This window comes from Petromyzon marinus, chromosome 53, assembly GCF_048934315.1.
Source record: "Petromyzon marinus isolate PM22_M1 ecotype Great Lakes invasive population chromosome 53, UKy_Petmar_22M1.pri1.0, whole genome shotgun sequence".
Lineage (NCBI taxonomy): Eukaryota > Metazoa > Chordata > Hyperoartia > Petromyzontiformes > Petromyzontidae > Petromyzon > Petromyzon marinus.
This window is the reverse complement of record NC_133719.1, coordinates 1,182,501-1,208,987: the sequence shown is the minus strand read 5'-3', so window position 1 is coordinate 1,208,987 and position 26,487 is coordinate 1,182,501. Positions and strand designations below refer to the sequence as shown.

The window sequence follows — 26,487 nt, the reverse complement described above, 5'->3', positions numbered from 1 at the left end:
ATTCACGTCATCCGGAGAGCGGCCAGCAGTAATCAGTATCGTGTCATCTGCAAAAAGATTTACCCTGGAATGATCCAGTTCAGTGCCCAAGTCATTGACATAAAGAGAGAACAAGAGGGGGCCGAGGATGGAACCCTGTGGAACCCCTTTTGTTATCTTAACACTGTTTGACCTCCAACCATCTGTGAATACAGTTTGGGTGCGAGAAAAGAGGTAATTTTTTAACCATTGTACTGTGTTCTCGGAAAAACCGAGGCAACTTTGTTTACTAAGCAGGGTGTTGTGGTCAAATGTATCAAAAGCTTTGGACAGGTCAAGAAAAAGACAGGCACAGTACTGCTTATTATCAAGGCTATTGTAAATTTGATTCAAAGAGTCTAATGCAGCAGATGTGGTGCTGTATTTTAGTAGAGTCCGGGTGGTCTCACCCACCATGAGACAGTGGTAGTAGAGTCCGGGTGGTCTCACCCACAATGAGACAGTGGTAGTAGAGTCTGGGTGGCCTCACCCACGATGAGACAGGGTAGTGTAGAGTCCGGGTGGTCTCACCCACCATGAGACAGTGGTAGTAGTGACACGGGTGGTCTCACTCACCATGACACAGGGTAGTAGAGTCCGGGTGGTCTCACCCACCATGAGACAGTGGTAGTAGAGTCTGGGTGGTCTCACCCACCATGAGACAGTGGTAGTAGAGTCCGGGTGGTCTCACCCACAATGAGACAGTGGTAGTAGAGTCCGGGTGGTCTCACCCACAATGAGACAGTGGTAGTAGAGTCTGGGTGGCCTCACCCACGATGAGACAGGGTAGTAGAGTCCGGGTGGTCTCACCCACCATGAGACAGTGGTAGTAGTGACACGGGTACTCTCACGATGAGACAGGGTAGTAGAGTCTGGGTGGCCTCACCCACGATGAGACAGTGGTAGTAGAGTCCGGGTGGTCTCACCCACCATGAGACAGTGGTAGTAGTGACACGGGTGGTCTCACTCACCATGACACAGGGTAGTAGAGTCCGGGTGGTCTCACCCACCATGAGACAGTGGTAGTATAGTCTGGGTGGTCTCACCCACCATGAGACAGTGGTAGTAGTGACACGGGTGGTCTCACTCACCATGACACAGGGTAGTAGAGTCCGGGTGGTCTCACCCACCATGAGACAGTGGTAGTAGAGTCTGGGTGGTCTCACCCACCATGAGACAGTGGTAGTAGAGTCCGGGTGGTCTCACCCACAATGAGACAGTGGTAGTAGAGTCCGGGTGGTCTCACCCACAATGAGACAGTGGTAGTAGAGTCTGGGTGGCCTCACCCACGATGAGACAGGGTAGTAGAGTCCGGGTGTTCTCACCCACCATGAGACAGTGGTAGTAGTGACACGGGTACTCTCACGATGAGACAGGGTAGTAGAGTCTGGGTGGCCTCACCCACGATGAGACAGTGGTAGTAGAGTCCGGGTGGTCTCACCCACCATGAGACAGTGGTAGTAGTGACACGGGTGGTCTCACTCACCATGACACAGGGTAGTAGAGTCCGGGTGGTCTCACCCACCATGAGACAGTGGTAGTATAGTCTGGGTGGTCTCACCCACCATGAGACAGTGGTAGTAGTGACACGGGTACTCTCACGATGAGACAGGGTAGTAGAGTCCGGGTGGTCTCACCCACCATGAGACAGTGGTAGTAGAGTCCGGGTGGTCTCACTCACGATGAGACAGTGATAGTAGAGTCTGGGTGGTCTCGCCCACAATGAGACAGTGGTAGTAGAGTCTGGGTGGTCTCACCCACGATGAGACAGTGGTAGTAGAGTCTGGGTGCTCTCACTCACGATGAGACAGTGGTAGTAGAGTCTGGGTGGTCTCACCTTCGATGAGACAGGGTAGTAGAGTCTGGGTGGCCTCACCCACGATGAGACAGGGTAGTAGAGTCCGGGTGGTCTCACCCACCATGAGACAGTGGTAGTAGTGACACGGGTACTCTCACCCACGATGAGACAGGGTAGTAGAGTCCGGGTGGTCTCACCCACGATGAGACAGTGGTAGTAGAGTCCGGGTGGTCTCACCCACCATGAGACAGTGGTAGTAGAGTCCGGGTGGTCTCACCCACCATGAGACAGTGGTAGTAGAGTCCGGGTGGTCTCACTCACGATGAGACAGTGGTAGTAGAGTCCGGGTGGTCTCACTCACGATGAGACAGTGGTAGTAGAGTCCGGGTGGTCTCACCCACAATGAGACAGTGGTAGTAGAGTCTGGGTGGTCTCACTCACGATGAGACAGTGGTAGTAGAGTCCGGGTGGTCTCACCCACAATGAGACAGTGGTAGTAGAGTCCGGGTGGTCTCACTCACGATGAGACAGCAGCAGCATGGCAGAGATCCAGCCGCGGATGATTCTGTGTCGTGGAGCGGCAGTGACGATGGCTCGGAGCCAGCGAGGCTTTGCCGATGCCTTGCCCCCCTCCGATCCTCGAACGGAATCGTGAATCAAACTAATACTAAAATCATCCACTGCACAAACCATGGCAGCAGTAGTACATGGCGGATGATAGCTGATGATGCACAAGTCCACACTGCAGTAGATGTGTGACTGTGGTCATCCAGACCGTACAAAGTGTAACGCCGAAATGATGCCTGAGCCATGAGCACTACGGAGGAGACATCATCACAGCGATGATGCACTACTACTACTACTCCACTACTCCTCTTGCTGGCTTGACAACCTGAATGTGACATTGTAGTTGTTGTCTCTGCATCTACATCAGCCGTACGACAACGAGAAGAAGGCAATGGGAGGGAAATGTGAGTCCATCTTTGTGCAGTGTTAGTCTATGTGCAGTGTTAGTCTGTGGGCAATGTGAGTCCATCTTTGTGCAGTGTTAGTCTGTGGGCAATGTGAGTCCATCTTTGTGCAGTGTTAGTCTGTGGGCAATGTGAGTCCATCTTTGTGCAGTGTTAGTCTGTGGGCAATGTGAGTCCATCTTTGTGCAGTGTTAGTCTATGGGCAAAGTGAGTCCATCCTTGTGCAGTGTTAGTCTGTGGGCAATGTGAGTCCATCTTTGTGCAGTGTTAGTCTATGGGCAATGTGAGTCCATCTTTGTGCAGTGTTAGTCTGTGGGCAATGTGAGTCCATCTTTGTGCAGTGTTAGTCTATGGGCAATGTGAGTCCATCTTTGTGCAGTGTTAGTCTATGGGCAATGTGAGTCCATCTTTGTGCAGTGTTAGTCTATGGGCAATGTGAGTCCATCTTTGTGCAGTGTTAGTCTATGGGCAATGTGAGTCCATCTTTGTGCAGTGTTAGTCTATGGGCAATGTGAGTCCATCTTTGTGCAATGTTAGTCTGTGGGCAATGTGAGTCCATCTTTGTGCAGTGTTAGTCTGTGGGCAATGTGAGTCCATCTTTGTGCAGTGTTAGTCTATGGGCAATGTGAGTCCATCTTTGTGCAGTGTTAGTCTATGGGCAATGTGAGTCCATCTTTGTGCAGTGTTAGTCTGTGGGCAATGTGAGTCCATCTTTGTGCAGTGTTAGTCTATGGGCAATGTGAGTCCATCTTTGTGCAGTGTTAGTCTGTGGGCAATGTGAGTCCATCTTTGTGCAGTGTTAGTCTATGGGTAATGTGAGTCCATCTTTGTGCATTGTTAGTCTGTGGGCAATGTGAGTCCATCTTTGTGCAGTGTTAGTCTATGGGCAATGTGAGTCCATCTTTGTGCAGTGATAGTCTGTGGGCAATGTGAGTCCATCTTTGTGCAGTGTTAGTCTGTGGGCAATGTGAGTCCATCTTTGTGCAGTGTTAGTCTATGGGCAATGTGAGGCCATCTTTGTGCAATGTTTGTCTGTGGGCAATGTGAGTCCATCTTTGTGCAGTGTTAGTCTGTGGGCAATGTGAGTCCATCTTTGTGCAGTGTTAGTCTATGGGCAATGTGAGTCCATCTTTGTGCAGTGTTAGTCTGTGGGCAATGTGAGTCCATCTTTGTGCAGTGTTAGTCTGTGGGCAATGTGAGTCCATCTTTGTGCAGTGTTAGTCTATGGGCAATGTGAGTCCATCTTTGTGCAGTGTTAGTCTGTGGGCAATGTGAGTCCATCTTTGTGCAGTGTTAGTCTATGGGCAATGTGAGTCCATCTTTGTGCAGTGTTAGTCTATGGGCAATGTGAGTCCATCTTTGTGCATTGGTAGTCTATGGGCAATGTGAGTCCATCTTTGTGCAGTGTTAGTCTGTGGGCAATGTGAGTCCTTCTTTGTGCAGTGTTAGTCTGTGGGCAATGTGAGTCCATCTTTGTGCAGTGTTAGTCTATGGGCAATGTGAGTCCATCTTTGTGCAGTGTTAGTCTATGGGCAATGTGAGTCCATCTTTGTGCATTGGTAGTCTATGGGCAATGTGAGTCCATCTTTGTGCAGTGTTAGTCTGTGGGCAATGTGAGTCCATCTTTGTGCAGTGTTAGTCTGTGGGCAATATGAGTCCATCTTTGTGCAGTGTTAGTCTATGGGCAATGTGAGTCCATCTTTGTGCAGTGTTAGTCTATGGGCAATGCCCCGATCCACAAATATTAAGGAGGAGACATCATCACAGCGATGATGCACTTCTCCGCTACTGCTCCTGCTGACGCGGCTCTCTGCTGGCTTAACCACCTGAATATGACGGTGTGGTAGTTGTTATTGTCGTCTCTGCATCTACATCAGCCGAAGAAGATCATTTTACACCAGTTATGGCCCCATTGAGATGTGTACGCTCTTTATTCAGAAGCGAACTGGCCATTACAAATGATAGCCCAACGAAGTGGCTTATAATCGTGGGCAAATTTTACAGCAGCGGAAATCATCTCATCCCATGACGTCGATTCTAACTGTGGAGGGGCAAACCGGAGGGATCCGGACAAAAATCGACACGACGACGGGGGGAGAGAGAGAGAGACGCAACTCTACACATATACAGCAGCAGCAGCAGCAGGCGTCAGGGATGGGATCGACCCCACGACCTCCTGTAGACCAGGCCAAGGAGATCTCACCACAGGAGAGCCCAAGATGGTGAGGTTGGTGTGGTGATTGTGGCATGGCAAGTTTGGTGAGGATGTTGTGGTGAGTGTGGCATGTCGAGTATGGTGAGGGTTGTGTGGTGAGTATGTCGTGGTGAGTGTGGTGAGGGTGGTGTGGTGAGTATGTCGTGGTGAGTGTGGTGAGGGTGGTGTGGTGATTGTGGCAGGGTGAGTATGGTGAGGGTGGTGTGGTGAGTATGTCGTGGTGAGTGTGGTGAGGGTGGTGTAGTGATTGTGGCAGGGTGAGGGTGGTGTGGTGAGTATGTCGTGGTGAGTATGGTGAGGGTGGTGTGGTGAGTATGTCGTGGTGAGTATGGTGAGGGTGGTGTGGGGTGAGTATGTCGTGGTGAGTGTGGTGAGGGTGGTGTGGTGAGTATGTCGTGGTGAGTATGGTGAGGGTGGTGTGGTGAGTATGTCGTGGTGAGTATGGTGAGGGTGGTGTGGGGTGAGTATGTCGTGGTGAGTGTGGTGAGGGTGGTGTGGGGTGAGTATGTCGTGGTGAGTGTGGTGAGGGTGGTGTGGTGAGTATGTCGTGGTGAGTGTGGTGAGGGTGGTGTGGTGAGTATGTCGTGCTGAGTCGTGTGGGGTGCTGTTGTCGTCTGGCAGGTCAGGGGGGTGCTGACCGCCGCAGTAGCTTCCTGCTGGGCCCCGGCGACCGCGTGGAGGTCCGGGTCCACCACATGGAGCTGGCACGCAACCGGATCACCCTGGCACTTGAGCGCATGCTGTGAGCGCCACGCTCACCGGGGACGCCGCTCACCTCTCACGCCACCAGTCTCACTCGCCTCACCAAACGCACCAGCCACATTCTCAGCAATGACATTCAATCTGACTCGCACTTCTAGATTTGAAGCTCTCGTGACTGCAAGGATCCATACTCTTTGGTTTTATTCGGTAAAGTCACAGTCAATTCCAGGTCGCACTCCACTCACCCCGCACTCCACTCACCCCACACTCCACTCACCACACACTCCACTCACCCCACACTCAACTCACCCCACACTCAACTCACCACACACTCAACTCACCCCACACTCCACTCACCCCACACTCAACTCACCCCACACTCAACTTGCCACACACTCAACTCACCCCACACTCAACTCACCCCACACTCCACTCACCCCACACTCAACTCACCCCACACTCAACTCACCCCACACTCAACTCACCCCACACTCAACTCACCCCACACTCCACTCACCCCACACTCAACTCACCCCACACTCAACTCACCACACACTCAACTCACCCCGCACTCAACTCACCCCACACTCAACTCACCCCACACTCAACTCACCACACACTCAACTCACCCCGCACTCAACTCACCCCACACTCAACTCACCCCACACTCAACTCACCCCACACTCCACTCACCCCACACTCAACTCACCCCACACTCAACTCACCCCACACTCAACTCACCCCACACTCAACTCACCCCACACTCAACTCACCCCACACTCAACTCACCACACACTCCACTCACCCCACACTCAACTCACCCCACACTCAACTCACCCCACACTCAACTCACCCCACACTCAACTCACCCCACACTCAACTCACCCGTCGCTCACCCCTCATTCAACTCGAACCCATCATCCTCCTCCAAAGTCATAAACTACGTACTGCGCGAGACGCCAGCACACGCGGTCCTCCCCCCCCCCCCCCCCCCGCATCATCGCCATGACGACGACGACTCCGCTCACCCAGCCCCACTCACTCGTCATCGCCATGACGACGACTCCGCTCACCCAGCCCCACTCACTCGTCATCGCCATGACGACGACTCCGCTCACCCAGCCCCACTCGTCATCGCCATGACGACGACTCCGCTCACCCAGCTCCACTCGTCATCGCCATGACGACGACTCCGCTCACCCAGCCCCACTCACTCGTCATCGCCATGACGACGACTCCGCTCACCCAGCCCCACTCACTCGTCATCGCCATGACGACGACTCCGCTCACCCAGCCCCACTCGTCATCGCCATGACGACGACTCCGCTCACCCAGCTCCACTCACTCGTCATCGCCATGACGACGATGACTCCGCTCACCCAGCTCCACTCACTCGTCATCGCCATGACGACGACTCCGCTCACCCAGCCCCACTCACTCGTCATCGCCATGACGACGACTCCGCTCACCCAGCCCCACTCACTCGTCATCGCCATGACGACGACTCCGCTCACCCAGCCCCACTCACTTGTCATCGCCACGACGACGATGACTCCGCTCACCCAGCCCCACTCACTCGTCATCATCATCGCCATGACGACGACGACTCCGCTCACCCAGCCCCACTCACTCGTCATCGCCATGACGACGACTCCGCTCGTCCACTCAGCCTCGCCGAGTATCAGGACTCGTTCTCAGGAGGTTCCTGCCACGTGCTCTCTGTGGCACGCGGGCACCCGGAGGAACACACGCAGAGTATAAACCGATTTGTGAGAATAACCACCACGCAGAGGCGCCCCACCCGGGATCGAACCCAGGCCCTTCTTGCCGTGATTGTTGCCGCCACCAACCCCGCCGCCGTCGCCACGCTCAATCCACGGCTGGATGAACGCCTCCCAAATCCACAAAAAGGCTCAACGTGACGGTCCACACGCCACCCACCACAGGAACGTGTAATTTCCACCACGGGCTCGGGAGAACTGTCAACAGGCCGTTGAGGGCGAGAGGGGGCCACCCGGACATTGTTTCGTTCAATAAAGTTTATCCGTTGCGTTGTTCACCGTGCGGCGTGCTCCGCCTGTTGGTCGTCGCTCTGTCCCCAGGGGTCGGGCGATGGAGTGGGCGGATCACGACGGGAAGGGTCGAGAGTTCAAGCACTGGTTGGGGGGAGCCACTCGGCCCACCTCCCCCCCCCCTTCCCACTGCGCCCCGCAGGGCTGTAAGCAGGAGCAGGGCCAGCGAGGCCTCGGTGTGGAGCGGCAGGAAGCTGCTTTGTGGGCCGTCGCTCGGTGGGGTACAGCCGGCGCAGGGCTCAGCAGCCAAGGCAACAGCAAGGGGGGAGACGTCAACGACTCGATAAGCCTTGAGCCGCCATGCTGCGCCTGTGAGTGCGAGACGGAGACGGTGGTGGCGGTGGCGGCTTAATAAATAAATAACCCACAGAGCTGCTCAGCGCGCCGCATGCAGCAGCCTCGGAACTGCAGGTTGCCAATGGTGAACTGGACTTTCATGGTAAACTGGACTTTCATGGTAAACTGGACTTTCATGGTGAACTGGACTTTCATGGTGAACTGGACTTTCATGGTAAACTGGAATTCCATGGTGAACTGGACTTTCATGGTAAACTGGACTTTCGTGGTGAACTGGACTTTCATGGTAAACTGGACTTTCATGGTAAACTGGAATTCCATGGTGAACTGGACTTTCATGGTAAACTGGACTTTCGTGGTGAACTGGACTTTCATGGTAAACTGGACTCCCATGGTGAACTGGACTTTCATGGTAAACTGGACTTTCATGGTAAACTGGACTCCCATGGTAAACTGGACTCCCATGGTGAACTGGACTTTCATGGTAAACTGGACTCCCATGGTAAACTGGACTCCCATGGTGAACTGGACTTTCATGGTAAACTGGACTTTCATGGTAAACTGGACTCCCATGGTGAACTGGACTTTCATGGTAAACTGGACTTTCATGGTAAACTGGACTCCCATGGTAAACTGGACTCCCATGGTGAACTGGACTTTCATGGTAAACTGGACTTTCATGGTAAAGTGGGCTCCTATGGTGAACTGGACTTTCATGGTGAACTGGACTTTCATGGTAAACTGGACTCCCATGGTGAACTGGACTTTCATGGTAAACTGGACTTTCATGGTGAACTGGACTCCCATGGTAAACTGGACTTTCATGGTGAACTGGACTTTCGTGGTGAACTGGACTCCCATGGTGAACTGGACTTTCGTGGTGAACTGGACTTTCGTGGTGAACTGGACTCCCATGGTGAACTGGACTCCCATGGTGAACTGGACTCCCATGGTAAACTGGACTCCCATGGTGAACTGGACTCCCATGGTGAACTGGACTCCCATGGTGAACTGGACTTTCATGGTGAACTGGACTCCCACGGTAAACTGGACTCCCATGGTAAATTATACATTCATGGTAAACTGGATTTTTATGGTAAATGGACCCCCATGGTAAACCGGACTTTGATGGTAATCTGGACTCCGATGATAAACTGGACTCCGATGATAAACTGGACTTCCATGGTAAACTTGACTTTCATAGTAAACTGGACTCCCATGGTAAACTTGTCTTTTACGTTAAACTGGACTTCCATGGTAAACTTAAATATTCATGGTAATCTGGACTCCGATGGTAAACGACTTCCACGGTAAACTGAAATTTCATGGTAAACTGGACTTTCATTGCAAACTGGACGTGGGTTTTCCTCCACGTAAGCACTAATTGGCTGAAAACATCTTAGGAGGGTAACGCAGAGCTTGGGCAGTTTGCTCAAATTTGAATCTATATTGAGACCGGAGGAATCCGATGAGCTATGAAGCTCTTTTTCACAAGTGTCCAGTAGCAGAGCGTTACAATCTCAATCGTTTTCTTCAAGAGTGAAGATGCACCACTGATGACGTAATTGCCTCCAAACGCTTCTCTACGTCAAATGTCGTCACGATGACGTCATCAACCCACCCCCCCATCGCAACCCCAGAATGTGCTGATGACGTCACCGGAAAACAGACCCCCCCCATCTCTCGCAAGTGCCGACGGGACCGGAAGTTGTGGCATTCGCTCAGATGACGTCACTGAGGTAGGCAGCGGAGCGCGCGGCGCCTCGAAGCCCGCTTGGAAGAGAGTGGGGGGAGACGTGGGGAGAGTGGGGAGAGAGAGTGGGGAGAGACGTGGGGAGAGTGTGGAGAGAGTGGGGGGAGACGTGGAGAGAGTGGGGGGAGACGTGGAGAGAGTGGGGGGAGACGTGGGGGGAGACGTGGGGGGAGACGTGGGGAGAGAGTGGGGGGAGAGTGGGGAGAGACGTGGGGAGAGGCGTGGAGAGAGTGGGGAGAGTGGGGAGAAAGTGGGGGGAGACGTGGAGAGAGTGGGGAGAGAGAGTGGGGGGAGACGTGGGGAGAGTGGGGAGAGAGAGTGGGGGGAGACGTGGGGAGAGACGTGGAGAGAGTGGGGGGAGACGTGGAGAGAGTGGGGGGGAGACGTGGGGAGAGTGGGGAGAGACGTGGGGAGAGACGTGGGGAGAGAGAGTGGGGGGAGACGTGGGGAGAGAGAGTGGGGGGAGACGTGGGGAGAGAGAGTGGGGAGAGTGGGGAGAGAGAGTGGGGGGAGACGTGGGGAGAGAGAGTGGGGATAGAGAGTGGGGGGAGACGTGGGGAGAGTGGGGAGAAAGAGTGGGGGGAGACGTGGGGAGAGTGGGGAGAGAGTGGGGGGAGACGTGGGGAGAGAGAGTGGGGAGAGACGTGGGGGGAGTGGGGGGAGAGTGGGGAGAGAGTGGGGGGCGACGTGGAGAGAGTGGGGGGGAGACGTGGAGAGAGTGGGGAGAGAGTGGGGGGAGAGTGGGGAGAGAGTGGGGGGGAGACGTGGAGAGAGTGGGGGGAGAGTGGGGGGAGAGACGTGGAGACAGTGGGGCGGGGAGACGTGGGGGGAGAGAGTGGGGAGAGACGTGGGGGGAGAGAGTGGGGGGAGACGTGGGGAGAGTGGGGGGAGAGACGTGGGGGGAGAGAGTGGGGGGAGAGAGTAGGGGGAGAGTGGGGGGAGAGACGTGGAGAGAGTGGGGGGAGAGACGTGGAGAGAGTGGGGGGGAGACGTGGGGGGAGACGTGGAGAGTGGGGGGGGGAGACGTGGAGAGAGTGGGGGGGGGAGACGTGGAGAGAGTGGGGGGAGACTTGGGGGGAGAGACGTGGAGAGAGTGGGGGGGGGGGGGAGACGTGGGGGGAGAGAGTGGGGGGAGAGACGTGGGGAGAGTGGGGGGAGAGAGTGGGGGGAGACGGGGAGAGTGGGGGGGAGACGTGGGGGGAGACGTCGAGAGAGTGGGGAGAGACGTGGGGAGAGTGGGGAGAGTGGGGGGGGAGACGGGGGGGGAGACGTGGAGTGGGGGGAGACGTGGGGGGAGTGGGGGGGGGAGACACGGGGCGCGGCAACTCCACAGCGGAGGTTGCTGCGAGATTCCGCCCCTCCCCTCGGCCCCTCCACCCCTCAATTCTCGGTCTTGGTTCCCCTCCGATCCCCGCACCGCACGTGGCGTCTGAGTGGACCCTGTGCCGGGTGTAGGCATTGAGTGGCGTGGTGCTGGCCACACGCAGCCATCTCGTCGTGCTGCTGCCGTGTGCGCCAGTCCTCCTTCCATGGTGCTCGCAAACAGCACTTGGGCCTACATGGGGAACCTGTGTGTCTGTTAGTGTGTGTGTCTGTTAGTGTGTGTGTGAGTGTCTGTTAGTGTGTGTGTCTGTTAGTGTGTGTCTGTTAGTGTGTGTGTGAGTGTCTGTTAGTGTGTGTGTCTGTTAGTGTGTGTGTCTGTTAGTGTGTGTGTCTGTTAGTGTGTGTGTTGGTGTGTGTCTGTTAGTGTGTGTGTTGGTGTGTGTGTTGGTGTGTCTGCTAGTGTGTGTGTTGGTGTGTGTTAGTGTGTGTGTTGGAGCGATAGTGTAGCGGTTAGCGCGCTGCGCTATGAACCTGGCGACCCGGGTTCGATTCCCGCTCACGGCCAACACCAGTGACGATTATCTGAACCGGTCCCGGGCCTCCCCTAGGTCGACTCAGCCTCAAATAAGTACCTGGTGCGGTGTGTAAACATTGGCACTAGGGAGACAAAGGCGGTCGGGCGTGGTGCTGGCCACCCACCCCCTCGTGTACCGTTCCGGCCTTAATAGGTGCTCGCTAACAGCACTTGCCCCTACAGTTTGTTAAGGCTATATGGGGGAGCTTTGTTTTTTTGTCTGTTAGTGTGTGTGTTTGTGTGTTTGTCTGTTAGTGTGTGTTGGTATGTATGTGCAGCCCATGGGCTTGCAATTACTAACACGCTGTTCCGGCATCGGCGCATCCACACATGAATGCATGCCGGGTCCAAGCAAGAACATCTGCTGGACTACATAGTGACGGACCAGCGGATGCGAGCCCATGTCCTTGACACCAGGACCTACCGTGGAGCTGATCGGCCCTCTGACCATCGGCTTGTCATCTGTAAGATGCCCCTGCCATTCTTCCACTCCGGTGGTGGGTGTACACTCAGGACCCCATTCCAACCTAAAGTGGCCTGGTCTCAGTTATCTGATGAAAGTTGCAAGTGAGAATTTCATCATCGCGTGCGGCTGGGGTTGGCATCATCCCCCACTCCTAATGTCGAGGGTAAATGGGCGTGGTTTAAGACTGTGACTCATGCAGCTGCAATGGCTGCTTTGGGTACGCGGTCCAGACCTCCCCAGAGACCCTGGCTGACAGAGGAGGTGTTCAGGATGGTTGAGAAAAAGTGACAGGCCCACTGTCATCGACTACAGAATCCCACGTAAGAGAATGAGGAGGCTTACCGCAGCTTTCGCTCGGAGGTTCGGAGAGCCGTGAGGCACTGCAAGGATGGGTGGTGGTCGCGGGTTGCTGAGTAGATGGAGTCTGCCTCAGTGGCCTGCGATCACAAATCTCTATTTAACTCCATCAAAAAAGTAACCTGCAGTGCCACACCTATTACCATCATTAGGGGAAAAAACGGTGATCCAATCTCCAACCCCCAGGAACAGGTTTGCAGATTTGCTGAGCATTTCTGTGAGGTCCTGGTGGAGGGGAAATCCCTCAGCCAGGAAAACATCGTGGCACAAAGTGGGGATGACCCTGCTGAGGCTGCAGTGCCTCAAATATTGGAAGAAGTCACCTCAAATATTGGAAGAAGTGGGTGACTGAGGTGCCATCTGTTGAGGAAGTACTGAGGGCGATCCGGAGTCTGAGACCAGGAAAGGCACCGGGTAGAGATGATCTCCCAAGCAAAATGCTGAGGGAGGGAGGCGTTTGTGCACAGACTGCCCTATATGACATCATAACAACAGTGTGAACCACTGGATGGGTTCCGCAGGATTGGAAGGATGCCCTGGTGGTCCCTCTCTTTAAGAAGGGGGACCGCACAGACTGTAAGAACTACAGGGGCATCTCACTCCTCAAGTGTGCCGGGAAAGGTCCTGGCAATGATTATTCAACATCGCCTTGCCAGGCACACTGAGGAGAGGCTTGCGGAGCCCCAATGCGGTTTCAGGAAAGGGCGGTCCTGCACAGATGCCATATTTTCTGTCCGTCTGCTACAGCAGAGGTGTAGGGAATTCCAACAAGACCTACGCCTCTGCTTTATTGACCTGGTCAAGGCCTATGATACCATCAGTCGGCCTGGGCTCTGGGTTGTTCTTCGTGCTTTTGGAGTCCCTTACCCTCTGCTCACGATCATTAAGGCCCTTCATGATGGTGAGCGGGCCCGGGTAAAACTACGTGGCCGGGAGTCAGAGCCATTCCCTGTACACCTTGCGGTGCGACAGGAATGTTCTCTGGCTCCCACATTATTTAACATCTATTTTGACCACGTAGTTCGTGAAGCCTTCAATAGCTGTACCGGGGGAATCTCCATTTTGTACAGATATAATGGGAGGCTGATCGTTGCCTGGGTGCGGTCAAGGGATGGTTCCCTATTGCTCAACCACGTTATGTATGCCGATGATTTGGTAATAGCTGCTCATTCAGAGGAGGAGTTGGGAGATGCTGCTGCTGAGACTGGAGCGTGCCACTAAGAGGTGGGGCCTTACCATCAGCCCCACCAAAACTAAGCACCTGCCTGGGTATTTTGTACCATCAGACACTCCACCCCCACAACTCCCAATCAATGATGGGGCAGTTGTGGAGAGAGTGGAGAGTTCCCCATACCTGGGCAGTGTGCTATGACCGGCTCCAGTTTAACAGCACAGGTCTCACTCTGAATCAGTCGAGTGGCAATACCTTTTCATCGGTTGCGTAATGCTGTGTGGAAGCTACCTGGTCTGTCGCTCCACACTAAGCTTCAGGTCTTCTCGGCCACGGTCATTCCCTCCCTTCTCTACACTTGCGAAACGTGGACCCCCTAATGGAACATCTTCGCCGGTTAGAAACAATTTAGGCTAGCCTGCCTACGATCCATCCTGGGTTTAACCAGGCTGGATTGTGTGAGGAGCTCACAAATCCTTCAAAAAAGATCTAGGCAATGTCCCATCGGTGAGCTCCGGCAGGCAAGGCTGCGATGACTGGTCATGTAGCCCGCATGCCCAGCCACCGCATGCCGAAACAGCTTTTGTTCGGCCAGATCGAGGGGGCTAAGTGGGCGTGGCACGGGCTAGAGAAGAGATGGAGTGATGTGGTACAGGAGGACGTGGAGCTGAGTGGACTTGCCGATGACTGGTACCAGCGGTGTCAAGATCGGCCTCTGTGGAGGAGGCTCGTGAAGGATGCTACTGGGCAGTTGGAGGTAGTCGCCCTCCAACAAGAACGGAGGGCGGAGGAGCGACGCTCACAACAACGAGCGGAGCGCCGGGTGGCTAAAGCACAGCAGGTTGGCACAGTAGGGGGCACAGGCGGTGCATCAGCCAGTCATCTCAGTCGACCCGTGGCACCTGGGTCTGCCCCGTGACCTGCCAGCGGGCGTTCGACACTTCACGTGGCCTCAGGGTGCACATAGCCTGGCACAAGCGTCGTGGTGACGTCACCGCCACTTAGTGGCGAATGGCGGTTGTTGTTGTTGGTGTGTGTACCTATGAGTGTGTCTGTTAGTGTGTGTCTGAGTGTGTGTGTTAGTGTGTGTTGGTGTGTGTATCTATGAGTGTGTCTGTTAGTGTGTGGGGAGTGGGTGGTGGAGGCAGTTAGTGCTACGCTGCACTACAAATCTGGCGACCCGGGTTCGATTCCCGCTCACAGCCAACACCAGTGACGATTAATCTGAACTGGTCGTGAGCCTCCCCTAGATCGACTCAGCCTCAAATGAGTACCTGGTGCGGTGTGTAAACATCGCTACTGGAGAGACAAAGGCGGCCGGGCGTGGTGCCGGCCATCCCCCCTCGTGTGCCGTTCCGACCTTCATAGTGGCTCACAGCACTTGCCCCAGCAGTCTGTTGAGGCTGCACGGGGCAGGATCTTTGTGTGGGTAGGGAGAGGAGCACGGGGACTCGAGGACACTCGCCCAGTTGGTCGAGACGGTTTGCGGCCACGAAGAGAGACGTGACACCCGTAGAGATGGTGCGATGAAATCAGGATCTGTATTTAGAGTGGCGGAGGAGGAATCTGGTGAGCTGTAAAGCTCTATCACAGATGTCCAGAAAGGGCGGGTGGTCAGCAAGTTACAACTCGGCAGAATCTGTATTTCTAATACAGATCGGAGTGCAAAATCGCGAAAAGGTCAGCAAGTCACGGTGTAAGTACATATGACTAAAGTATACAAGTCCAAATTGTACATCAGTCGTCTCGTGTGTGTGCTACGAGGATTGTCGCAGCTCGCGGACAGTGGTGACGGTTTAGTGAGGGGGACTTGGCCAATGAATGGGCCCAAGGGTTCAAATCGTCGAGCAACCAGAAAGAAACGGCACAGTTATCAGAGTTGTCATGGATTCGAGGTTATGAACCCGGGTCTTGCATTGAGCGAGGTGGTTGTTGTTGTTAGAGCTTGGGGAGTGTATTGGGGATTGGTTGGCATGACCTGTAGTGCGGTGTGTGCATGAGGTCTCCGAATCAGTAGAGCAGCATTTTCTTTTCATCGGCTGCATTGTAACGCTGCGATGTGGATGCTACCTGGTATTTCGCTCCACACAAACCTTCTGGTTTCTTGGGTCACAATCATACCCCCCCGCCCCCCCTTCTCTATGCTTGTGAAACGTGGACCCCTCTAATGGAACATATGCGCCATTTATAAACATTCATGCTGGCCTGCCTACGATCCATCCTGTATTTAACCAGGCTGGATTTTGTGTGGAGCTCACAAATCCTTGAAAGATCTGAACACAGTTATATCAGTGAGCTCCTCCGGCAGGCGAGCCTGCCTTGGCTGGATCATGTAGCCCGCATGCCCAGCCACAGCATGCCCAAGCAGCTTCTGTTTGGCCTGATAGAGGGGCTAAACGGGTGCAGCATGGGCTGGAAAAGAGATGGAGCTTATGCGATACATGAGGATGTGGAGCTGAATAGACTTGCCAATGACCGGTACCAACGGCGTCAAGATTGGCCTCTGGAGAAGGCTCGTGAAGGATGCTGCTACAGAGCGGAGTGCCGGGCGGATAAAACACAGCACGTTGTCACAGTGGGGGGCACAGGTGGTGCATCTGCGTTATCCCAGCCAGTCAACCTATGACACCTGGGTGTGTTCCGTGACATGCCAGTGAGCCTTCGACACTTCATCACCTCAAAGTGCAGATAGCCTAGCACAAGTAATGTGATGTCACCACTACTTAGTGGCAAATATGAGTTGAATCTTGTTGTGGGGAGCGATAGTGCAACGGTTAGTGCCCTGTGCTATGAACACAGCGACCCGATTTCGATTCCCGCTGACGGCCAACACCATCTTAACCGGTCCAGGACCTTCCCTAGGTCGACTCAGCCTCAAATGAGTACCTGGTGCAGTATGTAAACATCGTCACTTGGGAGACAAAGGCGGCCGGGCGTGATGCTGGCCACCCACCCCCTTGTGTGCCGTTCTGGCCCACACAACAACGAGCCCCAACAGTCTATTAATGCTGTAGGGGGATCTTTGTCTTGAGAGTGTTGTTGTGACCTGCGTTGTGGTGAGTGGGTGGGTGATTAGGTGGGTGAGTGTGTAGGTGAATGAGTGGGTTGGCGAGTGTGTGGTTGTGACCTGCAGTGTGGTGGTGGTGGATGAGACAACAGGTCTGGTATCGACCTCAACACGGGTGGAGCAATCAAGCGTGAAAAGCTCAAAGCCACCGCGGCAGTAGTAGTGGTAGTATTGGTAGCGACCACGGTAGGAGTAGTAGTAGCAATAACAATGACCGGGAGGCGATGCTAGATCGTAGCAGGAAGCGGCGTCCGCTAACCGCTCGGCGCACGTCTCTCCCCCGCCAGAGCCCTCGGCAGCCGCGCCCACCACCTCCTCACCCGCGGGTCCACCCACGTGGCCGTCCACCCTCCCTCCTCATCCTCCTCGTCATCAACCCGCCCGGCGTCGGCCCGCACCTCCTCCTCCGCCACCGTCGGAGCGATGACGCAAGCCGACAACCGGGCCAGCTGCCCGGAAGGCGCCGGGCATTTTGCCCCGCCGCGCGCCGTGCGTGGCATGACGTCGCTGGACCGCGCCGCCTTCTCGCGCCGTGTCACCGTGCCGGCCATCGTGGTGCCGGCCGCCGCCGTCTCACGCCTCATGCGACTGCTCAGCGCCCTCTCCCTGCGCCGGCCCGGCGTGAGGCGCGTCGTGGACGCCGGCGTTGTCGACGCCACCGCCGGCACCGGCAAATCCGATGCAGACGACGCCACCGCCTCCGCCAATGACGCCGGCGCCGACGATGGCGGCGCCGCCGCCGTCGGCGCCGGCGCCGAAGAGAACCGGCGTGGCGATGGCGAAGGCCTCAAGTACATCCTGCTGGACCCGGCGAGGACGAGCGTGGGAGAGGAGCCGGGCCCCACGCTGCGCGAGGCGCTGGGTGCCTGCGGCCTACCGCTGGCACGGCCCGCGGCCTACACCCTGGAGCTGGCCTACGACAACTTCCGCGCCGAGGAGGTGCTGCGCGCCGTGCTGCCCGAGGGCCGCGAGGTGCCCGCGGCCTTCAGCCGCCTCGGCCACATCGCCCACGTCAACCTGCGCCAGCACCAGCTGCCGTACCGCCACCTCATTGGTGAGCGCAGGCGGAAGCTTGGCCCGCTCGGCTGGCTCGGCCCGCTCGGCTGGCTCGGCCCGCTCGGCTGGCTCGGCTCACTCGGCTCGGCTGGCTAGGCTCCCCGCAGTCACTCGACTCGCAAACGTTGCTCGCCTAACGGTTCGGGCGGCCGCTTAGGCCGTTCGCTCGTGAGATGGTTCACTCACTCGCTAACACCAACTGCCCCAACAGTCTGTTGAGGCTACACGGGGAATCTTTGTCTGTGTGTGGGTAGTGGTTGGCGCGCTCCGCTACGAACCCGGCGACCCGAGTGCCGATTCACGCTCACGGCCAACACCGGCGACGATTATCTTAACCGGTCCTGGGCCTTCCCCTGGGTCGACTCGGCCTCAAATGAGTACCTGGTGCGGTGCGTAAACATCGCCACTGGGGAGACAAAGGCGGCCGGACGTGGTGCTGGTCAATCACCCTCTCGTGTGCCGTGCCGACCTTCGTAGGTGCTCGCTAACATCACTTGCCCCAGCAGTCTGTTAAGGCTACACCGGGGATCTTTGTCTCTGACTGTGTATGTGCGCAGGTCAGGTGATCATCGACAAGAACCCAGGCGTGACGACGGTGGTGAACAAGGTGGACATCATTGACTCCACCTTCCGCAACTTCCACATGGAGGTCCTCGCGGGGGATGGCAACCTCGTCACTCAGGCACGGGGGGATGGGTGGGGAAAAACTCGTCGGGCGCGCGGTCGTGTGCGTGCGCGAGGAGCGACGCTCGCAACAATGAACGGAGCGCCGGGGCGGTTCAAACGCGGCGAGTTGGCACAGCGGAGGGGGCACGGAGCGGCGCATCTGCCGGTCATCTCCGCTGCTCGGTCAACCCGTTGGCACCTGCTGGGTCTGTCCCGTGACCTGCCAACGAGCCTTCGACACTCCACGTCACCTCAAAGTGCTCGTAGCCTGGCGCAAGCGCCGTGCCGACGTCCCCGGCGCAAAGTGGCGAATGGCGGCCGTTGCGAGAGTGTGCGTGGGGAGCGATGGTGCAACGGTTAGCGCGCGGCTCTCCGAACACAGCGACACGATCCCCGGTTCTCGTTCGTTGTTGCACTGCGTGCGCCTGCACTGCGCGTGCGACCTCTCTCCTGCGCCCTCCGCCCCCGCCCAGGTGAGGGAGAACGGGCGGACCTTCGAGCTGGACTTTGCTCAGGTCTACTGGAACCCGCGCCTGGGCACGGAGCACGCTCGCGTGGTCTCGCGCCTACGCCGCGCCGACGTGCTGCTCGACGTGTTCGCCGGCGCCGGCCCCTTCGCCGTACCGGCGGCGCGCCGTGGCTGCCGCGTCCTCGCCAACGACCTGAACCCCCACGCGGCGCGCTGGCTGCTGCGCAACCTCCTCATCAACAAGGTGGGCACCGGCGGCAGCGCCGCCATCTCTCTCGCCGGCGGCAGCGCCGTCTCTCCGTGCCGAGACGGGCGGCGACATTCGCGCGCCGTTGTCCGCCGACGCCGTTTACGGCCACCGGTGCCCGGAGCCCCGTGCCCGTTTTCACATTCCCAATTTTGTTTGTGAACGTTTCGCCCCCGAGTATCCCCCCCCCCCCACCACCCCGGGATGGGACGTCTCTCCGGTGGGTGAGGGCCACCGCGGCGTTGATGCCGAGAGCCCCGGCGGGGAGGTCACGGAGGTCACGGAGGGGGCGTTGTTACGGTCCATGCCGAGCGCTGCCGGGCAGGTCGCTTACCTCGTCCCGTCCTGCCGCCGCCGCTGCTGCCGCTGCTCTGTATAATTCGTGGCTCGTGGGGATTTCTTCAGGACAAATGAAACATTCTGATTCCGACCCTTTTTGTCTCCGGCCGACGCCCGCTCGCGGCGAAGGTGCCCGGCGTTGACGTGACGGCCGGGACAGGCGCCGGTGGCGCCGCGGCAGAGCCCGAGGGCGCCATTCCTGCCCCGCGTGTATACAACATGGACGGGCGCGCATTCATCCGCGGGCCCGTCAGGGACCTGCTGCTGCAGCTGGGCCGCGCCGCCCTAGCAGTGGACGGCGGCGGCGGCGGCGGTGGCATCGGTGGTGATGGTGTCAGTGGCGACGGTGTCAGTGGCGACGGTGTCAATGTCGCTGGGGTCGGCGCTGGCGACGGCGCTGGCGACGGCGGTGCCGGCGTCGGCGGCGATGGCGTGAGTGACGGCATCGATGGTGTCGGCGTTGGTAGCGCGAGTGCCAGCGGTGTTACCGGCGACGGTAAGAGTCTCGCTATCGGCGACGTTGGCGCCCCGCCGGCCATCCACATCACCATGAACCTGCCGGCGCTGGCGCTCGACTTCCTGTCGGAGTTCCCGGGGCTGCTGGCGGACGAGGGCGGCGGCGGCGCGGCGGCGGCGGCGGCGCTGGCGGCGTCGCACCGCGGCCCCACGGTGCACCTGTACGCGTTCTCGCGCTCGCCCGACCCGGCCGCCGACGTGCGGGCCCGCGCCGAGGCGGCGCTGGGCGGCGCCGCGCTGCCCGCCGGCGGCCTGCACCACGTGCGCAACGTGGCGCCCGGCAAGGAGATGATGCGCTTCAGCTTCGCGCTGCCCGCCGCCTTGCTGGCCGGGGAGAGGGCGGCGACGCCGGCGGCCGCCGCGCCGGGCCACGGGCGGCGGGAAGAGGAGGAGGAGGCGGCGGCGGCGACGGCGCTGGCGGCGCCTCGGGAGCTCGCAGGTGATGGCGCCGGCCGGCTCTGCCGCTCGCAGCCCCGTGCCCGTCGGTGGACGTTCCGCGTTGCCGTGGCGGGGGGCTAAAGGGGGTTGGGGCTGGGGCGAGGCCGTCCCCAACACAGCCACTGTTGACTTCCCCGCGCCAAAGTGGCGCTCGCGCCGGGGCTGGGGGGGATCGAGGGCTGTCGCTGCGACGTTACGCAACCGGGCTAGGATAGGAATCTCGTCGACGGGAGGGCCCAGGGTGTGGACGTTGAACTTCCGTCGCACCGTACGTAGTCGCCCGGGCTATCCCTCCGCTGCCGGGAGAGGGGGGGGACGGAGGCGGTGGTTGCCGTGTGCAGGAACTCAACTTTAAGTCGCTTGCGGTGTCAGGTTGGGACCCGCGAGTGTGCGGACCGCGACGCCGACGACACGCGGTGGCCTCGGCTCGCGCCGACGACGTTCACGGACGCGAGCCGTCGTCACGGCGACGGCTCGGTCCCCAGGCGCCAGCTGACGTCCGCGCTGTCTCTCCCCGGCAGGGGGGGCGCGCGGCGAGGAGGGGGGCAGAGACGCCGTCGCCGCGGACGGCGGCGAAGAGCGGCGGGACGGGGGGCCGCCCCCCAAGCGAGCGAGGACGGTCGACGACGGGAGTCCGGGGGGTCCCGGCGGGGTCACGACCTCCGCGTGACTCGGAGGCGGTGGGGGTAGGGCGGGAAGTTAGGGGGGGAGGTCACCTTGTCGTTGTTCGTTGGGCACCCCGGGGGTTGGTGGGTCGCACGGAGATGGGGGGGGGGGGGTGGTGTCACGGCGATCGTGTGGGCGAGACGCCCGGTTTCTGAGTCACTGCGGGGGGCGGTGCAGCCGCTGGGATTCGGCAGGAGGGGTCACGGACGTCCACTCGGCCTCTCGGGTCATTTATTAAAGCGTCTGCTTTTATTTTTTGCTGAAACGGGACGGATGACGGGAGCGTCGTGCACCTCGGGGGGACAATAAAGCCGGAGAGAATTTCCCAGCCCTCGCACGCGTCACTTGACCCCGCCGCGACCCCGCCGCGACCCCGCCGCGACCCCGCACCCAGACACAGCATTGACGACCACCACGACGACTCCTCCCGCGCATCCCAGCGAGGCCCCTGTGAGTGAACTTTCACCTCTCTGAGTGACCTTGATCCCTGTGTGTGCTCTCCCTGAGTGACCCCTCTCCTCCTACCCCCTCCTACCCCCTCTGTGTCCATGTCGGCCCGGCTTGAGCTGTGGCTGTGGCTGGGTTGGGGGTTGGGCGCCTTCACGCGGCGTTGCCGTGGAGCACGGCCTGGGGAGGGGCGGCACGAGAGCACGGCTTGGAGACACTCAGAGACATGGAGACACATGGAGACACTCAGAGACACTCAGAGACACTCAGAGACACATGGAGACACATGGAGACACATGGAGACACTCAGAGACACTCAGAGACACTCAGAGACACATGGAGAGACATGGAGACACTCAGAGACACTCAGAGACACTCAGAGACACATGGAGAGACATGGAGACACTCAGAGACACTCAGAGACACATGGAGAGACATGGAGAGACATGCAGACACATGGAGAGACATGGAGACACATGGAGATATGGAGACACTCAGAGACACATGGAGACATGGAGACACATGGGGGGACATGGAGAGACATGGAGAGACATGGAGACACATGGAGACACATGGAGACATGGAGACACATGGAGACACATGGAGACACATGGAGAGACATGGAGACACATGGAGACACATGGAGACATGGAGACACATGGAGACACGGGGAGACACATGGAGACACATGGAGACATGGAGACATGGAGAGACATGGAGACACATGGGGGGACATGGAGAGACATGGAGACACTCAGAGACACATGGAGACACATGGAGACACATGGAGACACTCAGAGACACTCGGAGACATGGAGACACATGGGGAGACATGGAGAGACATGGAGACACATGGAGACACTAAGAGACACATGGAGACACATGGAGACATGGAGACACATGGAGACACATGGAGACACATGGAGACATGGAGACACATGGAGACACATGGAGACATGGAGACACTCAGAGACACATGGAGAGACATGGAGACACATAGAGACACTCAGAGACACACGGAGAGACACGGAGACACATGGAGACACATGGAGGGACATGGAGACACATGGAGAGACATGGAGACACATGGAGACATGGAGACACATGGGGAGACATGGAGACACATGGAGACACATGGAGACATGGAGAGACATGGAGACACATGGAGACACTCAGAGACACATGGAGAGACATGGAGACACATGGAGACACTCAGAGACACTCGGAGACATGGAGACACATGGGGAGACATGGAGACACATGGAGACACATGGAGACATGGAGAGACATGGAGACACATGGAGAGACATGGAGACACATGGAGACATGGAGACACATGGGGAGACATGGAGACATGGAGACATGGAGACACAGAGACACGGAGACATTCGCAAAGACACCCACAGAGACACGGAGACACCCGCAGGGACACGGAGACACCCATAGACACTCGCAGAGATATGGAGACACTCGCAGAGACACTCACAGATACACGGAGACACAGAGACACAGAGAAACGGAGACACCCATTGAGAGACACAGAGACGTGGAGACACCCATAGACACCCACAGAGACACGGGAACACCAACACAGACACGGAGACACCCACAGAGACACTCGCAAAGAAAGACACGGTGACACAGAGACACGGAGACACCCGCAGAGAGACACTCGTACCACAACAGCCACCATCCACCGCGAGGTGGCGGTGCCAGGCTGGGTGCACAGACACAGACACACACACACACAGACACACACACACACAGACACACACACACACAGACACACACACACAGACAAAGATAAAGATCCCCCATATAGCCTTAACAGACTGTAGGGGCAAGTGCTGTTAGCGAGCACCTATGAAGGCCGGAACGGTACAACACACACACACACAGACACACACACAGACACACACACACACACAGACACACACACAGACACACACAGACACACACACAGACACACACACACAGACACACAGAGACACACACACAGACACACACACACAGACACACACACACAACAACAACAACAACCGCCATTCGCCATTAAGTGGCGGTGACGTCACCACGACGCTTGTGCCAGGCTATGTGCACCCTGAGGCCACGTGAAGTGTCGAACGCCCGCTGGCAGGAGGTCACGGGGCAGACCCAGGTGCCACGGGTCGACTGACTGAGATGACTGGCTGATGCACCACCTGTGCCCCCTACTGTGCCAACCTGCTGTGCTTTAGCCACCCGGCGCCCCGCTCGTTGTTGTGAGCGTCGCTCCTCCGCCCTCCGTTGTTGTTGGAGGGCGACTGCCTCCAACTGCCCAGTAGCATCCTTCACGAGCCTCCTCCACAGAGGCCGATCTTGACACCGCTGGAACCAGTCATCGGCAAGTCCACTCAGCTCCACGTCCTCCTGTACCACATCACTCCATCTCTTCTCTAGCCCGTGCCGCGCCCGCTTAGCCCCCTCAATCCGGCCAAACAAAAACTGTTTCGGCATGCGGTGGCTGGGCATGCGGGCTACATGACCCAGCCATAGCAGCCTTGCCTGCCGGAGGAGCTCACCGATGGGACCCTGCCCAGATCTTTCAAGGATTTGTGAGCTCCTCACACAATCCAGTCTGGTTAAACCCAGGATGGATCGTAGGCAGGCCAGCCTAAATGTTTCTAACCGGCGAAGATGTTCCATTAGGGGGGTCCACGTTTCGCAAGCGTAGAGAAGGGAGGGAATGACCGTGGCCGAGAAGACCTGAAGCTTAGTGCGGAGCGACAGACCAGGTAGCTTCCACACAGCGTTACGCAACCGATGAAAAGATATTGCCGCTCGACTGATTCGGAGTGAGACCTCTGCTGTTAAACTGGAGCCAGTCATAAGCACACTGCCCAGGTATGGGAAACTCTCCACTCTCTCCACAACTGCCCCATCACCGATTGGGAGTTGTGGGGGTGGAGTGTCCGATGGTACAAAATACCCAGGCAGGTGCTTAGTTTTGGTGGGGCTGATGGTAAGGCCCCACCTCTTAGTGGCACGCTCCAGTCTCAACAGCAGCGTCTCCAACTCCTCCTCTGACTGAGCAGCTATTACCAAATCATCAGCATACATAACGTGGTTGAGCAATAGGGAGCCATCCCTTGACCGCACCCGGGCATCGATTAGCCTCCCATTATATCTGTACCATATGGAGATTCCCCCGGTACAGCTATTGAAGGCTTCACGAACTACGTGGTCAAAATAGATGTTAAATAATGTGGGAGCCAGAGGACATCCCTGTCGCACCCCAAGGTGTACAGGGAATGGCTCTGACTCCCGGCCACGTAGTTTTACCCGGGCCCGCTCACCATCATGAAGGTCCTTAATGATCGTGAGCAGAGGGTCAGGTACTCCAAAAGCACAAAGAACGACCCAGAGCCCAGGCCTACTTATGGTATCATAGGCCTTGACCAGGTCAATAAAGCAGAGATGTAGGTCTTGTTGGAATTCCCTACACCTCTGCTGTAGCAGACGGACAGAAAATATGGCATCTGTGCAGGACCGCCCTTTCCTGAAACCGCATTGGGGCTCCGCAAGCCTCTCCTCAGCGTGCCTGGCAAGGCGATGCTGAATAATCCTTGCCAGGACCTTTCCCGGCACACTGAGGAGTGAGATGCCCCTGTAGTTGTTACAGTCTGTGCGGTCCCCCTTCTTAAAAAGGGGGACCACCAGGGCATCCTTCCAATCCTGCGGAACCCGTCCAGTGGTCCAGACTGTTGTTATGATGTCATATAGGGCAGTCTGTGCACAAACGCCACCCTCCCTCAGCATTTCGCTTGGGAGATCATCTCTGCCCGCTGCCTTTCCTGGTCTCAGACGGATCGCCTTCAATACTTCCTCAGCAGATGGCACCTCAGCCAGCCACTCACAGGGGGTGACTTCATCCAATATTTGAGGCACCGCAGCCTCAGCAGGGTCATCCTCACTTTGTGCCACGATGTTTTCCTGGCTGAGGGATTTTCCCTCCCCCAGGACCTCACAGAAATGCTCAGCAAATCTGCGAACCTGTTCCTGGGGGTCGGAAATTGGATCACCGTTTTTTCCCCTAATGATGGTAATAGGTGTGGCGCTGCAGGTTACTTTTTTGATGGAGTTAAATAGAGATTTGTGATCACGGGCCACTGAGGCAGACTCCATCTCCTCAGCAACCCGCGACCACCACCCATCCTTGCAGCGCCTCACGGCTCTCCGAACCTCCGAGCGAAGGCTGCGGTAAACCTCCTCATTCTCTGACGTGGGATTCTGTAGCCGATGACAGTGGGCCTGTCGCTTTTTCTCAACCATCCTGAACAACTCCTCTGTCATCCAGGGTGTCTGGGGAGGTCTGGACCGCGTACCCAGAGCAGCCATTGCAGCTGCATGAGTCACAGTCCTAAACCTCGCCCATTTACCCTCCACATCAGGAGGAGTCGGGGACGATGCCAATCCCAGCCGCAAGCGATGATGAAATTCTCGCTTGCAACTTTCATCAGATAACTGAGACCAGGCCACTTTAGGTTGGAATGGGGTCCTGGGTGTACACCCACCACCGGAGTGGAAGAATGGCAGGCGCATCTTACAGATGACTAGTCGATGGTCAGAGGGCAGATCAGCTCCACGGTAGGTCCTGGTGTCAAGGACATGGGCTCGCATTCGCTGGTCCGTCACTATGTAGTCCAGCAGATGTTCTTGCTTGGACCCGGCATGCATCCATGATGTTGTGTGGATGCGCCGATGCCGGAACAGCGTGTTGGTAATTACAAGCCCATGGGCTGCACAAAAATCTAGCAGCCTCCTACCGTTGTTATTGAGCTGATCTGGCCCATGCCCTCCAATCACTCCAGACCAGGTGC

The 26,487-nt window shown here is 57.3% G+C and overlaps 3 protein-coding genes across 4 annotated transcripts in view; 2 read left to right on the top strand and 1 right to left on the bottom strand.

Moving 5' to 3' along the window:
• The window catches only part of SRBD1 (S1 RNA binding domain 1), a 66,820-nt gene extending 59,057 nt beyond the window's left edge, over nt 1–7,763 (top strand). The window contains exon 23 of the mRNA XM_076051893.1: nt 5,624–7,763. Coding sequence (XP_075908008.1) covers nt 5,624–5,748 — 125 coding nt within the window. The 3' untranslated portion in view covers nt 5,749–7,763. The remainder of the gene's footprint in view (nt 1–5,623) is intronic.
• A 1,942-nt stretch (nt 7,764–9,705) lies between these two features.
• TRMT5 (tRNA methyltransferase 5) lies at nt 9,706–21,506 on the top strand. Of its 2 annotated transcripts, none has more exons than XM_032974200.2 (6): nt 9,706–9,812; nt 17,072–17,838; nt 18,398–18,522; nt 18,980–19,219; nt 19,691–20,516; nt 21,037–21,506. In XM_032974200.2, exons 1-6 carry the CDS (start codon nt 9,799–9,801, stop codon nt 21,183–21,185), a joined length of 2,121 nt encoding a protein of 706 aa, XP_032830091.2. In that variant the 5' UTR covers nt 9,706–9,798; the 3' UTR covers nt 21,186–21,506. The 2 variants fall into 2 exon arrangements, with proteins under 2 accessions (XP_032830091.2, XP_075908007.1); XM_076051892.1 differs by lacking the exon at nt 9,706–9,812 and adding an exon at nt 11,221–12,187.
• Nucleotides 21,404–26,487, bottom strand: part of CFAP157 (cilia and flagella associated protein 157) — a 40,731-nt gene continuing 35,647 nt past the window's right edge. Inside the window, exon 10 of the mRNA XM_076052042.1 lies at nt 21,404–21,808. Within this exon, the coding sequence (XP_075908157.1) occupies nt 21,782–21,808 (27 nt within the window). The 3' untranslated portion in view covers nt 21,404–21,781. The remainder of the gene's footprint in view (nt 21,809–26,487) is intronic.